We start from the raw sequence: 12113 nt of genomic DNA on the forward strand, positions 1-12113 counted from the left end.
CTTCTTCAGCAACCGCCTCTCCAGTATCTGCCTATTGACTCTCACTCCGCCTCTCTCCTCCCAGGCGGAGACGCGCACACCTTGGGGGAAGCCGGCGTCCCCGCGGGTCCGGGTGCACGGGCTTCTGGCCTGCGGCTGGGGGAGAGCGCGCCCTGGCTTCCGTCTGCTTTCTCGCCTTTTCCCAGTCACGGCCACGTGGTGCCTTTTCAAGGCAGAAATCAGACTCTGGAGTCCTCGAACGGATCCCATAGCATTTATTGAGCGCCTAACGATTACACTGGCCACAGGCGGGGCTGGGAGGACCCTGGGACAGCCCTCCCGGGCAGGGCCAGGAGGGCGCGGGGCGGTGCAGGGGCCGGAGGCTGTGGTGGAGGGGCGGTGGGGGCGGTGGGGGGTGCTGCGTGCGTGACGTCCCCGCCTCTGTCTGCGACGTTGGCCGGCGCGTGCGGGGGAGGCCTCGTGTGCGGCTGTGAGAGTAGCGGGCGGCGGCCGAGCGGGGGTGCAGACAGAGGACGCCGGCTCTGCAGCCGGGCGAGCCGGGGCCTCCCCCATCCTGGAGGCCTGCAGCCTCCTCAGCCACTAGGGCAGGAAGGAGACAGGAATACAATAGTCAGACAGACGGAAGGACAAACCTCGCCCTCACCCCCTCCTTCCCCGGGCTCCTTCTTGCCCCCAAGAATCCTAAGGCTCCTTTGGGTTCAACCTCCCCTTAGACTTCTACCTGTTGAGCCTCTCTGGGACGGTGGACAGAGATGTGTGCCTCCTCATTACTCGGATGAAGAGACTGAGGTTCAGAGAGGACACCTCCTGTGCTCCAGGCCTCTGCTGCAGTCTGTCTGACTCTCCTTTGCTCCTTAAGGCCCTAAGGATCCCCCAACTCCAGGCAGGGCCTCAATCTCCCTCTTTTGTTTACACAGAACTGACCCAGGGGCGGCCCCTCACTCATTCCCAGGAGGGTTTTTCTAATGGGCCTGCCCCTGCTCACATGCTCTCCATGGCTCCCCAGTGCCCTCAGGACCAAGCCAGATCCTCTCTATCTGGCATTCAAGGCTCCACCCACTCTGCCCCCACCAGGCCTCCCTGTCAGGGACTCAAACCCTGCCAAAGTCCTTTGAAATTCCCCGCGCCGTCGCTGGCCTCCCCGTCTGGTCCCCGCCTCTGCAGAAGGCACCGCTGTCCGGAATGCCCTTCCCCTCCTCGGCCAGGGAAGGTTCTGTGAGGGGTCAGGGGTTGGCGCAGAGGCTGCTTCCTGGTGGGGGAGGGGGCCTCCGCCAAGGCCCGCTTCCGCTGCCCCTCCCTTCCTTCCCGCTCTTCCCTGGGGCCCCAGCCGGCTCACGTTCCTCGGCTCTGCCCAGCCCCCCGCTGGCTCCAGCCTCTGTCCTGGACCACGATTCACCCGGCTCCCCACCCGCCAGCCCTGACGTGCGTTCTTCACTCACTCCTGCCCAACAGCCTGCGAGGGAGGGGGGGGGGGGTCCCTGGGCGTCTCTCAGAGACTGGGGCTCCTAGGTCCCCATCATCGCCTGCCCTGGCCAGTGTAGTCGCCTGTGCCCTGGTCTGGCCTCCCTCCTTCACCCCCATAGCGATCAGAAGGCGCCTGTGAACATGAGTCAGGTCAGGTCGTCCTCTGCGCACAGTCACAAGGCCCTGCCTGATCTACCGGTCGCCTCCCTGACCTCATCTCCTTGAACTCTGCCCCTCGGTCACTCTACTCCAGCCGCACTGGCCTCCTCATTCAAATTCCCCAAGTCTGTTGTCCTGCCTCAGGGCCTTTGCATGGGCTGTGCTGGCTGCCTGGTGCACCCTTCCCGGGATAACCCCCATGGCTCCTCCTTCATCTCCTTTAAGTGTCTGCTCAGGTGTCACCCTCCGCCAGGGAGGGAAGGCAGCCCTGGCCACCGGTGGAAAATTCCAGCCTCCTACACTCCCCTATCCATTTTTTGTCTCCCATCAGCAAGGGGCCTTATCAGGGCTCTTGGATCTGGTCCATCACCTGTCTCCCCCACCAGACAGCCGCACGAGGGCGCAAGGTTCTGCGCCTCGTTCCTTGGTGGCGTCAGCACCCAGTGGCTGCTCAGTAGATACACGGGTTGAATGAACACGGGAATTGTAAGAGGGATGGAGGGCGCTGAGCTGAGCGACACTGAGCCGGCTCAGAGCCAGGCCTGGACACCCGTCTCAGCCCTCCGCACTGCAGCTCTTGCCACCTCCAGCCACACGGCCCCTAAACTGATATTTACCTAACATTTGTCTCCATATCACCTGTGTGGGTTTTCTTTTGTTTTGTTTTCTGCTGGGAAAGATTGGCCCCGAGCTAACATCTGTTGCCAATCTTCCTCTCTTTTTCTTCTTTCCCTCCCCAAAGCCCCAGTGCATACTTTTATGTGTGTTTCTTAAATAGATTGCCAAAGGTCACTCAGTAAAGGAAAGCTGGTGCGCTGGCCACCAAGAGGAAGTGACTTAAAAATGTTCACTTGAAAAGCAAGACCGTACAGTGGAGTCCGGCTGGCACGGGCCCTGGTCTGCCTGGCCTAATGGGCGTGGGGGCTGCGGGGGCTGCAGGGTGCAGGGCGCCGCTCCAGGCGCAGAAGGAGTAAGAGAGGAAAAGGCGCCGATTCTCTGGATCTGGGGCCAGGCGGTTTGATGCCGCCGGGGGCCTGGCCCTACTGGGCGAATCTGGACTCTCAGCCCCAGGGCTGCCCAGGGAGGGGCTGGTGGAGCCAGGACTTGACCCCAGAGCCCGTGGCCCTGGGCCTGCTTGTCCCTGCCCGTCTCGCAGGGGCAGGCAAACCCAGGCTGGAGCCCAGCGGCCGAGGCTGTCCTGCACCCCCGCAGAGAGAGGCAGGGCCCAGAGAGGCTCAAGCACGAATTGTTTTCTCGCCTCCGGCCGGGATGTCATGGGGTAAACAATGTCAAGAGCTTCCCCGTCCTTGTCCTCGTCCTCGGCAGGGACCGGGACAGACCTGGGCTGGGAGCCTGGCTCCAGCTCTGACTCGCTGACGCACGACCCAGGCTAATCACTTCCCTGGGGCCTCAGTTTCCTCCTCTGAGAAATGGACTAATAATAGAACCTCCTTCCTTGCCACGATGGCTTCAGGCCAAGATGGAGAGAGGGAAATCGCCTGGAGCAGGGTCTTCTCCAGGGGCTGCCTGAAGTGAGGGACTCCTCCTCCCCAGGCAGAGCCATTCAGGATGACGGGACCAGTTCCACAAGGGGGTGAGCTCCCCTTCAGAGGGGGTATGTAAGAAGAGGTCTAGATGGAGCCGGATGTGGAGACCCTGGGAAGTTGGCAAAGGACCTCAGGAAATCTGTTTGGCCCCAAGGCCCGCGTTTAGCACCCTGAGGCTGAAATGCAGCCAGGCTGACGTTAGCCTGGTGGCACAGCCGGTGAAGGCACAGGCTTGGTGTCAGAGGGATTGGACTCAAAGTCCTGGGTGCCTCCCTGAGCCTCAGGTCCTACACCGAAAATGGGAACGTCAGTGCCTGACTCAGATCAGCGGTGTGGGCCTGAACGGGAGCATGGCCACGACCTGGAGGGGTCACAGGATGTCCTCGGGGTGGTGGCCTGAGTCACCTTCGCTGTGATCCACAGGCTGTGTTCCAATGGATGACTGAGCCCTGGGGGGTGGTTAGGGGGGCACAGGCATCAAGCCATGACCAGAGGGTGTGCTGGGCACCCCTGATGCTCCCCGCTGAGGCCCCCAGCCCCTTGCTCCAGCCATTTGTGGACAGCAATTTACAGTTGGCAAAGTGTCTCCAATGCTCTTGGTTTCAGAGGTCTCCTATTTTTTTTTTTTATTTCTTGAGGAAGATTAGCCCTGAGCTCTGCTGCCAATCCTCCTCTTTTTGCTGAGGAAGACTGGCCCTGAGCTAACATCAGTGCCCATCCTCCTCTACTTTATATGTGGGACGCCTGCCACAGCATGGCTTGATGAGCGGTGCCACGTCCACACCCAGGATCCGAACCCGCAAACCCCGGGCCGCTGAAGTGGAATGCATGCACCCAACCACTATGCCACTGGGCCGGCCCCAAGGCTTCCTAGTTTTGTACGGGTAGAAAGTGAGGCTCAGAGGAGCGGGGTGAGAAGCCCAGGGTCACTCTCGGACGCTGCCCTGGCTCCTTCCCTTCCTCCTCTCCAGCCACCCTCCCCCACCCTGGTCCGGCCTCTGGGCCTTTGCCCCAGCTGTTCTTGCTGCCTGGAACACTGTTCCTGCTGCCCTCCCCCAGGCCAGCTCCTGCCTATCTTCCAGCTTAAAGGTCCCCACCTCACCGAGGCCCTCCCTTGCCTATCTGCAATCCAGTTGCCTAGGTTCATGTCCCAGCTCTGCCACTCCCTGGCTGGGTTACCTGGGGCAGGATACACACCCTCTCTGTGCCTCACTTTCCTCCTCTGGCAAGTGAGGATTACAGTAACTCGCCCACTGACTGGATTGTGAGGATTAAATGAGTTAATAGTGCAGGGAGCTTAGAACTGTATTGAGCTCACAGTAAGCGCCTAATAATTGTAGGCTCTTGGTCACCCTTCTTATCCTGGCTCCTTCATTGTCTCTCTTGCACACTACTCAGGGGGTTTCATGAGTAGAACTGTGTGTGTCCTGGTCACTGCTGTGTCCCCAGGGCCCAGCCTAGGCCCTGGTATTACAGCAGGTGCTTAATTAAGGGAGCAGCAAGTGCGAGATGTGCCTTCCTCCATTCCTAGTCCTATCCCCAGCCTGGTCAGAAGCCCTGAGACTGAACGGTCTCAGCCTGCCCAGTGCCTCACCTGGTTGCAGCGCTGCCCAGAGAGGGCCGCTGGGACTCCAGGATCCTCCTCTTGAACTCCTCCAGGACAGCTGGGTCTGCCGAGAGAGGGAGATCTCAGGCCCCACCAACTGCCTCAGTAGCCCCCGCCCCTGGGCTAGGGATGGTCCGGCAGGCTGGAGAACAGGCCTGGGCTGGGATACAGCTGGAAGGAACCCCCCTTCGTGGCTCCGCCCTCCGTCACTCACCGATGGGCTGGGGGTTGGGAGCAGGACCCACAGGTCTCGGCGCAGGCATCGGCTGCGACTGTGGGAAGAATGGTGGGGGCAGGTTGGCAGAAGCTGGGACCTCTGAACCCGAGTGCCAGGGAGCCTTCTGCCCTCTGCCCTCGGAGACCTGGGTCTGGGGTCCTTCCAGGGCAGAGGAACAGACACCCTTGGAGAAGGGTACACCTGATAACGGATGGACGGTCACCTGTACCTACCTGCCCTCAAGTGATTGGGGACTCCAGCGTCTGGCTTCCAGTGGCAGCCCCCCAGAGACTCGACTCTGCCGGGCTGGCCTGCCTCGGTCTCCTCAGCACCATCTTGACCCCGATTCATGACCCCAGCTGAGTCCATCCCCCCAACCCAGCCCCGCTGAGGACTGAAGCCGCCCCACGCTGCAAACCAGCTGGACCTCGATCATTCACGCCGGCCCTCAGACAGGCCTGAGAGAACCCCCAAACCGGAATCGGAGCCCGTTCTCGACTCCGTCACCTAAAGTCTGTTTCCCATATGAAAACAGAGCCTTCCTGAGAATCAAGCCCCAACCTAAGCCCCATCCCAATGGCAAACCTGCTCTGACCATAACTTTAGATCTTTGGCCCCAACTCATTCTCTAGACCTGGCTGTTATGAAAAATCCAGCCCCAACTCCATAACCCAGCCCCAGCCCTGGGCTCCACCACGGCCACGCACAAGCACCTTTCCAATGCCACCCGCAACCCCAGCTCAGCCCAGACTCCAGCTTCTGTCTGAAATGGGACCTAACCCAGCCCCACCCCAAGATCAGCATCCACACAGCTTCTACTCTAGACTCAGCCTTGACCCTCACCCCAACCCCAACATATCCCCACCCTAACCCAAGGCTGCCTAATCCTTCACCTCAAATACATCCCAACGCCAGCCGAGCTCAACCTGAACCAGACACCCTAAACCCAACCCAACCTCAACTCCTAGCTTACGGCCAGGCCAACGCCATCCCGATGCCAACGCCCGTGAAACCCTAAATCCACTCTTGGCCCCAACTTCTAATCACCTCTAGACCCGCCAGCCGTCGGCACCCTCCTCAGCTTCAACTCTAGTTTCAATGCTTCCACTCAACCCAACCCCAAAGCCACTGACACCCAACCCGACACTCAACAGCTGCCCTGTGTGCGACTCCTGACCCAATTTTAACCTCTCCTCACAGTCCGAACCCCAAGCTCGACCCCAGTTCTAAGACTCACGAAGTCCTAGACGGAACCCCGACCTTAACCCAGACCAACCCTAGATACAGCAGTCGCCCAGGACTCACCTGGACCCAGTCATAAACCCGAGTTCCAGGTCTACACCAACCTTCCTCAAGACCCGCCTTAACCCAACGTCACCCCCGACCTAACCCAGTGCCTTCAGCTCAGCTCAAACACACGCCAACCCTGACGCCAGCCCGCGCTGAGTCCCTAATCCTGAACCTGAACCAATTTTGAGACCCTCTAGCTGCCCAAAACTCCACGCCAGTCCTAATGCCAACAAAGTCCTACATTAATACACAACCGCAATCCTAAAGGCAGCCCTGGGCGCTCCAGCCGCCCACGTGCGATCCCAGCCTCAGGGCCAAGTCCACCCTCAGTGCCTCAACTCATCCGGACCCCAAAGCACCTGAAATCCTAGATTTGCTGCCACTCAACCCCGGACCCAACTGCCACCTGACCTCCGACTCCGCTCTTAACTCCACATCCTTTCTCAGCGCTGACCCCATTCCAAGCTCTGCCCCAAGCCTAATGGCGGGGAAACTCAGCGGGTCCTAACGACCTGACCTAGACTAGCAGGCTGACTTCAAGTGAGGAGCAAACCCAGTCCAACACCACCACCACCTCAGCCTCCAGACCGGCTCCCCGTGCGGCCTGCGTCCGCGGCCCCCCAGCCCACCTTGGCCTTGATGCAGGTGTCCAAGGCTGAGCTGCTGACGGCCAGCTGCATCTTCAGCTGCTCCGCCTCCCGTTTCTTCTCCTCCAGCAACTTGGCCAGGTTGTCTCGCTCCTTCCGCAGCGCCGCCTTCTCCTCCAGCACCAGCTGGGTCTGCCGGGTGCATTCGGCCTGGAGCTTGGCCTCCCGGGCCTGAGCCTCCTTCTCTGCCTTCCCCTTGGCCTCCTGACTGGCCCGCAGGCCCCGCTCAGCCTCCAGCTTCTGGCGCTTGAGGTCCGAGTTCTCGCGGGCCACGCTGTTGATGCCAGCCCGCAGGCTCCGGGCCAGCTCCTCCGCCTTGGTGCTCATGATGGTGGGCAAGTGGTCGCAGGTCCTCCGGATGGACGCCAGTTCCGGGCTGATGGGATGGTACAGGCTGTAGCCCATGTCGAGGGTGCGCGGGATGATGGAGTCTTTCCAGAGGGTGCGCAGTTCCGTCTCCAGCTTGTCCTTGTCCAGCGGGAGGCAGTGGGCCTGCACCATCAGCAGCTGCTCCTCGGCCAGCTGTCGCTCCTGCTGCTGCTGCTCCCGGGCCTTGCCGCACTCGGCCAGCTGCTCCTCCACAGCTTGCTTGCTCCGCACTAACTCCTCCTTCTCCTTGGTGCATACCACCTTCTCCTTTGCCAGCTCCACCTCCAGCGTCTTGATCTTCTGGTTCAGCGTGAGAGCCAAGGCTATGGGTACAAGACAGTAAGACTCAGGAAGGTTGGGCACTACCCAGAGACGGCAGGGAGCCCCCACCCAACTCTCCGCCTCCCCGCCCCCTCACCGTCACAGCTCTTGTTAGTTTCCTTGAGTTGTTCTCCGCACTGCTTCTCGCTCAAGATGATGGCAGCCATGTACCGCTGGTTGGTCACGTAGATCATCTATCCGGATGGGACACCGGGCAGAGCTCAGAGGCTGGCCCCCGGGGGTCCCCCTGCCCCCAGGCTGCCCAGACCCTCCAGGCTGGGGCCCCGGATCCTGCACCCAGGTGGCCTAGTTCACGAGGGTGTGGCTCCTGTATGAGGGATGCTGGTCTGATCTTCAAAGTTTGTTACAGTGAATTGGATTTGGCAACAAAAGGGAACAGAGCACTGATACATGCTACAACTTGGATGAACCTTGAAAACATTAATTCACATTTACAGTCAAGTAATGGTTGACAAGGATGCTGTAATGGGCTGTTGTGTGCCCCCTCAAATTCGTATGTTGACGTCCTAACCCCCAGGACCTCAGCATGTTACTGCATTTGGAGATAGACCATCCGAGAGGTAATTAAGGTAAAATGAGGTCAGCTCGATGGGCCCTGATCCAACGCGCCTCGCGTCTTTATAAGAGGCAGTTTGGACACGGACCTGCATGGAGGGGAGAAGATGCGAAGACAGAGAGAAGACGGCCAGCTGCTAGCCAAGGAGACGCCTGAACGGGTCCTGCCCTCAAGGCCCCCAGAAGGAACCAACCCTGCTGACGTCGTGATGTTGTATGTGTGTGAAAATACATTCCTGTTGTGTAAGCCGCCCGATTCATGGTGGTCTGTTAAGGCAGCCCCAGCAGACTGACACAGGCGCCAAGATCATCCCCCTGGGGAAAGAAGAGTCTTTTCAACAAACGATGACGGCACAGCTGGATCTCCACACGCGGAATCATGAAGGTGGACCTGCCTCACACCATATACAAAACCTAGGTCAGAATGGATCGAAGACCTAAACGTAAGAGCTAACACTACAGCTCTGTAGAAGGAAACATAGATGTGAACTCTGCACGAGCTTGAATTTGGCCGTGGTTTCTTAGATACAACACCAAAAGTACAAGCAACCAAAGAGAAGGAGAAACAGATAAATTGGATTTCATCAAAATTGAAAACTTGTGTGGTTCAAAGGATACCGACAAGAAAGGGAAAAGACAGCCCACAGATGGGGAAAAATATTTGCAAATCACATATCTGATGACGGGACTAGTTTCTGGAATATATGAAAGTAAACTCCTACAATTCGATAATAAAAAGACAACCCAATTGCAAAGTGGGCAAAGCTTCTGAATAGACATGTCTCCAAAGAAGACAAACAGATGGCCCGGAAGCCATAGGAAGACAGCCACTGTCATCAGTCATCAGGAAATGCATGTCAGAACCACAGGAGATGCCACCGCACATCCCCCAGGATGGCTATGAATAAAACCAAAAGCGGGAATGGACAGTAACAACTGTCGGTGAGGACGTGGAGAGGCAGCATTCTCAGACAGAGCTGGTGGGAATGCACAAACGGGGCGGCCGCTGTGGAAAACAGCTCTGCAGGCCGTCAAAAAGTTAAACATCGAATTACACTATGACCCAGCAGTTCCACTCCTAGGGCTAGACGGAAAGAAACGGAAGCATGTGTCCATGCGATCTTGCACCCAAATGTTCACAGCAGCACCAATCACAATCACCAAAATTGCGGCAACAACCCAAGTGTCCATCAACGGGCGAATGGATAAACACAGTGTGCTCCACCCACACAGTGGAATATTACTCAGCCGTAAACAGGAATGGAGCTCTGACGTACGCCAGTGTGGATGAACCTTGGAGACATCATATTGAGGGAGAGAAGCCAGACACACAAGACCATACAGGGCATGACTCAATCTAGATGAAATATCTAGAACAAGCAAATCCATAGAGACAGAAAGCAGACTGGTGGCTGCCGGGAGCTGGGGGAGCGGGAAGGCGGAGTGACTGCTAACTGGCGTGGGGTTTCTTCTTGGGGTGACTGGGATGCTCTGAGATTAATTGTGACGATGGTTGCACAACTCTGTGAATGTACTAAAAATCATTGACCTGTGCACTTTAAGTGGGTAAAGTGTAAGGCGCACAAATTAGATCTCAATGAAGCTGTTTTGTAAAGTTTGCACAATTCAACAAAGGCCGTGGCTTCCAAACTGTGGAACAGAACCCTCTGCAGAAACATATCAAGTACAGACGTGAAGAATGCCAAGGGTCTGCCTTTCTGCCCCTCCTTGTCCTTCCTCCTTGGAAGCTGGCCCTGTGCTAATGCGCTGGGTGTGAGGGAGGCCAGAAATAGCCTGGGAGTTCCAGCGACTTCTGCTTTCAGAAGTCTCAGCCATAGAGAGGAAGACCTGCAGATGCAGAAAAGTGACTTGGATCCAAACACGACATGGGAAAGAGGTTTTCTTCTAGTTGGAGGAAATGACAAAGGGGGCCCAGGATGCTGCTTCCGCCACCCTGACACGAAAACCACTGAGTTCAACTCTCCTTTCTCTTCCAGGGTCTCAAGCTCAGAAATGCAGTTGCATTTGCAGAAAATTTAAGAAAAATCACATTTCTCAGTACCACCAGAACTGGGCAAAGACCAAGATTCATCTGCTACTGTCAGACACACGGGGCTGCCCTGGCAGGGGCAGAACCTGCTCCTCGGCATCAGCGACCTCCTGGGGGGGCAGGGACATGCAGCCTGGACCCTGAGGAGCCCCAGGGCCCCTGGAGAAAACCCTGAGAGGTTCTAGCACAGAGGAATTTGTGAACTCAAAGGGGCAAAAAAAGCTATGATTTTCAAATTTTAAAGTTGTAAAGATCTAGATTCTTAGATTTCTAATATTCTGTGATGGGGGAGTCCAGGATTCTGGGATGCGTGTGAGAGGCTAAAACTTTATTATCCTGGCATTCCTCAGGGCTCCTGGACCGGATGGCCGCGCGCATCCTGGAAGGTCCCAGCGGGCCAGTTCCCGGGAACTGAGAAGTCTGAGGGGCTCACCCTGGCCTGGGGGGTACCTGGCCCTGCTCTGGGGTCTGAGGGGGGACCTGCCCCATTCTGGGCATCTGAGGAGGCACTCACCCGATTCTGGGGATCTGGGGGGTGCTTGCCCTGCCCTGGGGCCTGAAGGGGGAGACACAGCCCCTCCCTGGGCAGGTCTGAGGGGGGCATGCACATCCTTCCTGCCCAGTGAGGGGGGATGGGTGGGCTGAAGCCCAGAAGAGGCCTTTCCTTCCCACTGTCCCCAGCCCTAGCTGGCCAGGACAGCTCCTGTGGGAGAAATCGAGGCTGCCCCTGCCCAACCTTCCCTCCCCCGTACCCCCAGCTCTCCCCTCATCCCAGCCGAGGGCTGAGGAGGGGCCCCTCTCCTCAGTGTCTCCCGGAAGCAGGACCTCCCAGAGGAACCGTGCTGTGAGAACACAGGCGACTGTCGAGTGGGTTTGACAGGAGCTGGGGGTGTGAGGGGTGGCCGTCTCCGTGAGACCTGGGCTGCTCGCATCTGTCCCCTGGGGAAAGCGCCCCTCTCTCAGAGCTCTGTGTGCCTGTCGGCAAAAGGGTTGAGAGCATGCCCCCTCCCGGGAGTCGATGATGACATAACATTTCTAAAGCAGATGCCCAGCATGAGGCAAATATGAGCCGTTCATACTTATTATTACTGAGTCAGAACCAAACGCTCTGAGTCTTTATTTAGCTAGTTCTTACTGGCAGCTAGCATGTGCTGGCACATTCTGGATGCTTCATGCATGTTCAGTCACGGGCCAGGCCTGTTAACAGGATGCCCAGTTAAACTTGAATTCCAGACAGACAACGAATAATTCTTTTTAGTATCAGTATATCCCAAATATTGCATGAGATATACTTTAACAAAACAGGCACTGCTCTTCTACATGGACTCCTCATGCAAATCGCAGGGTCTGGGCTGCCCCCAGCTCATGGATGAGGAAACTGAAGCTCAGAGAGGTGATGTGACTTGCCCCGGGGCCCCAGGGTGAGTGTCTGGCCCGCAGCCTTACCAGCTCGGCCTGGCACTGGCGGAAGCTGGCGTTGATTCGGTCCAGGTCACGGCGGCTCGTCATCAGCCTCTGCATGAGGGTGTCCCTGGCGCCGGCGGTGATGTTGAGCTCCTTCGACAGGTTGGCCTGGGTGGCGGTCAGCCCCAGCACCTGGCTGTACAGGCTCCCGGCCCGGCGCTCGGTGGCCTGCAGGTTGGACTCGGTGCCCACGTGCACGTTGCCATAGACCATGAAGAGGACGAGGCCCAGGATGATGAGGGACTGGATGAGCGAGACGAAGAGAAAGAAGTAGCGAAGGTAGTACCAGCAGCCCCTCGGGCCGCCCCCCGCCCGCGCATACGGTCCCCCGCGCTCCATGGCCAGCCCCATCTGCCCGGCGCGCTGGCCCTGCCGCGGTCGCCTCGCCCTCCGGGCCGCCGCA

General features: G+C 58.2%; 1 protein-coding gene across 1 annotated transcript; it reads right to left on the reverse strand.

The window, feature by feature from the left end:
- Window positions 1-231: 231 nt before the first annotated feature.
- PLVAP (plasmalemma vesicle associated protein) lies at window positions 232-12113 on the reverse strand. The gene is made up of 6 exons (XM_046670983.1): window positions 11693-12113; window positions 7718-7814; window positions 6913-7622; window positions 4991-5048; window positions 4765-4840; window positions 232-579 (listed from the first exon to the last, which is right to left on the reverse strand). The coding sequence occupies exons 1-6, from the start codon at window positions 12059-12061 to the stop codon at window positions 573-575; spliced, it is 1317 nt and encodes a 438-aa protein (XP_046526939.1). The 5' UTR covers window positions 12062-12113; the 3' UTR covers window positions 232-572.

Source organism: Equus quagga, chromosome 9 (assembly GCF_021613505.1).
Source record: "Equus quagga isolate Etosha38 chromosome 9, UCLA_HA_Equagga_1.0, whole genome shotgun sequence".
Classification (NCBI taxonomy): domain Eukaryota; kingdom Metazoa; phylum Chordata; class Mammalia; order Perissodactyla; family Equidae; genus Equus; species Equus quagga.

What these genes read in the sequence shown, in the direction of transcription:
- PLVAP (XM_046670983.1), bottom strand. Translation starts at nt 12,061, where the DNA reads ATGGGGCTGGCCATGGAGCGCGGGGGACCGTATGCGCGGGCGGGGGGC. An exon ending in GCCAGTGCCAGGCCGAGCTG is followed by an intron (nt 7,815 to 11,692) that starts GTAAGGCTGCGG and finishes CCATCCGGATAG; the next exon opens with ATGATCTACGTGACCAACCA. An exon ending in AACTAACAAGAGCTGTGACG is followed by an intron (nt 7,623 to 7,717) that starts GTGAGGGGGCGG and finishes TTGTACCCATAG; the next exon opens with CCTTGGCTCTCACGCTGAAC.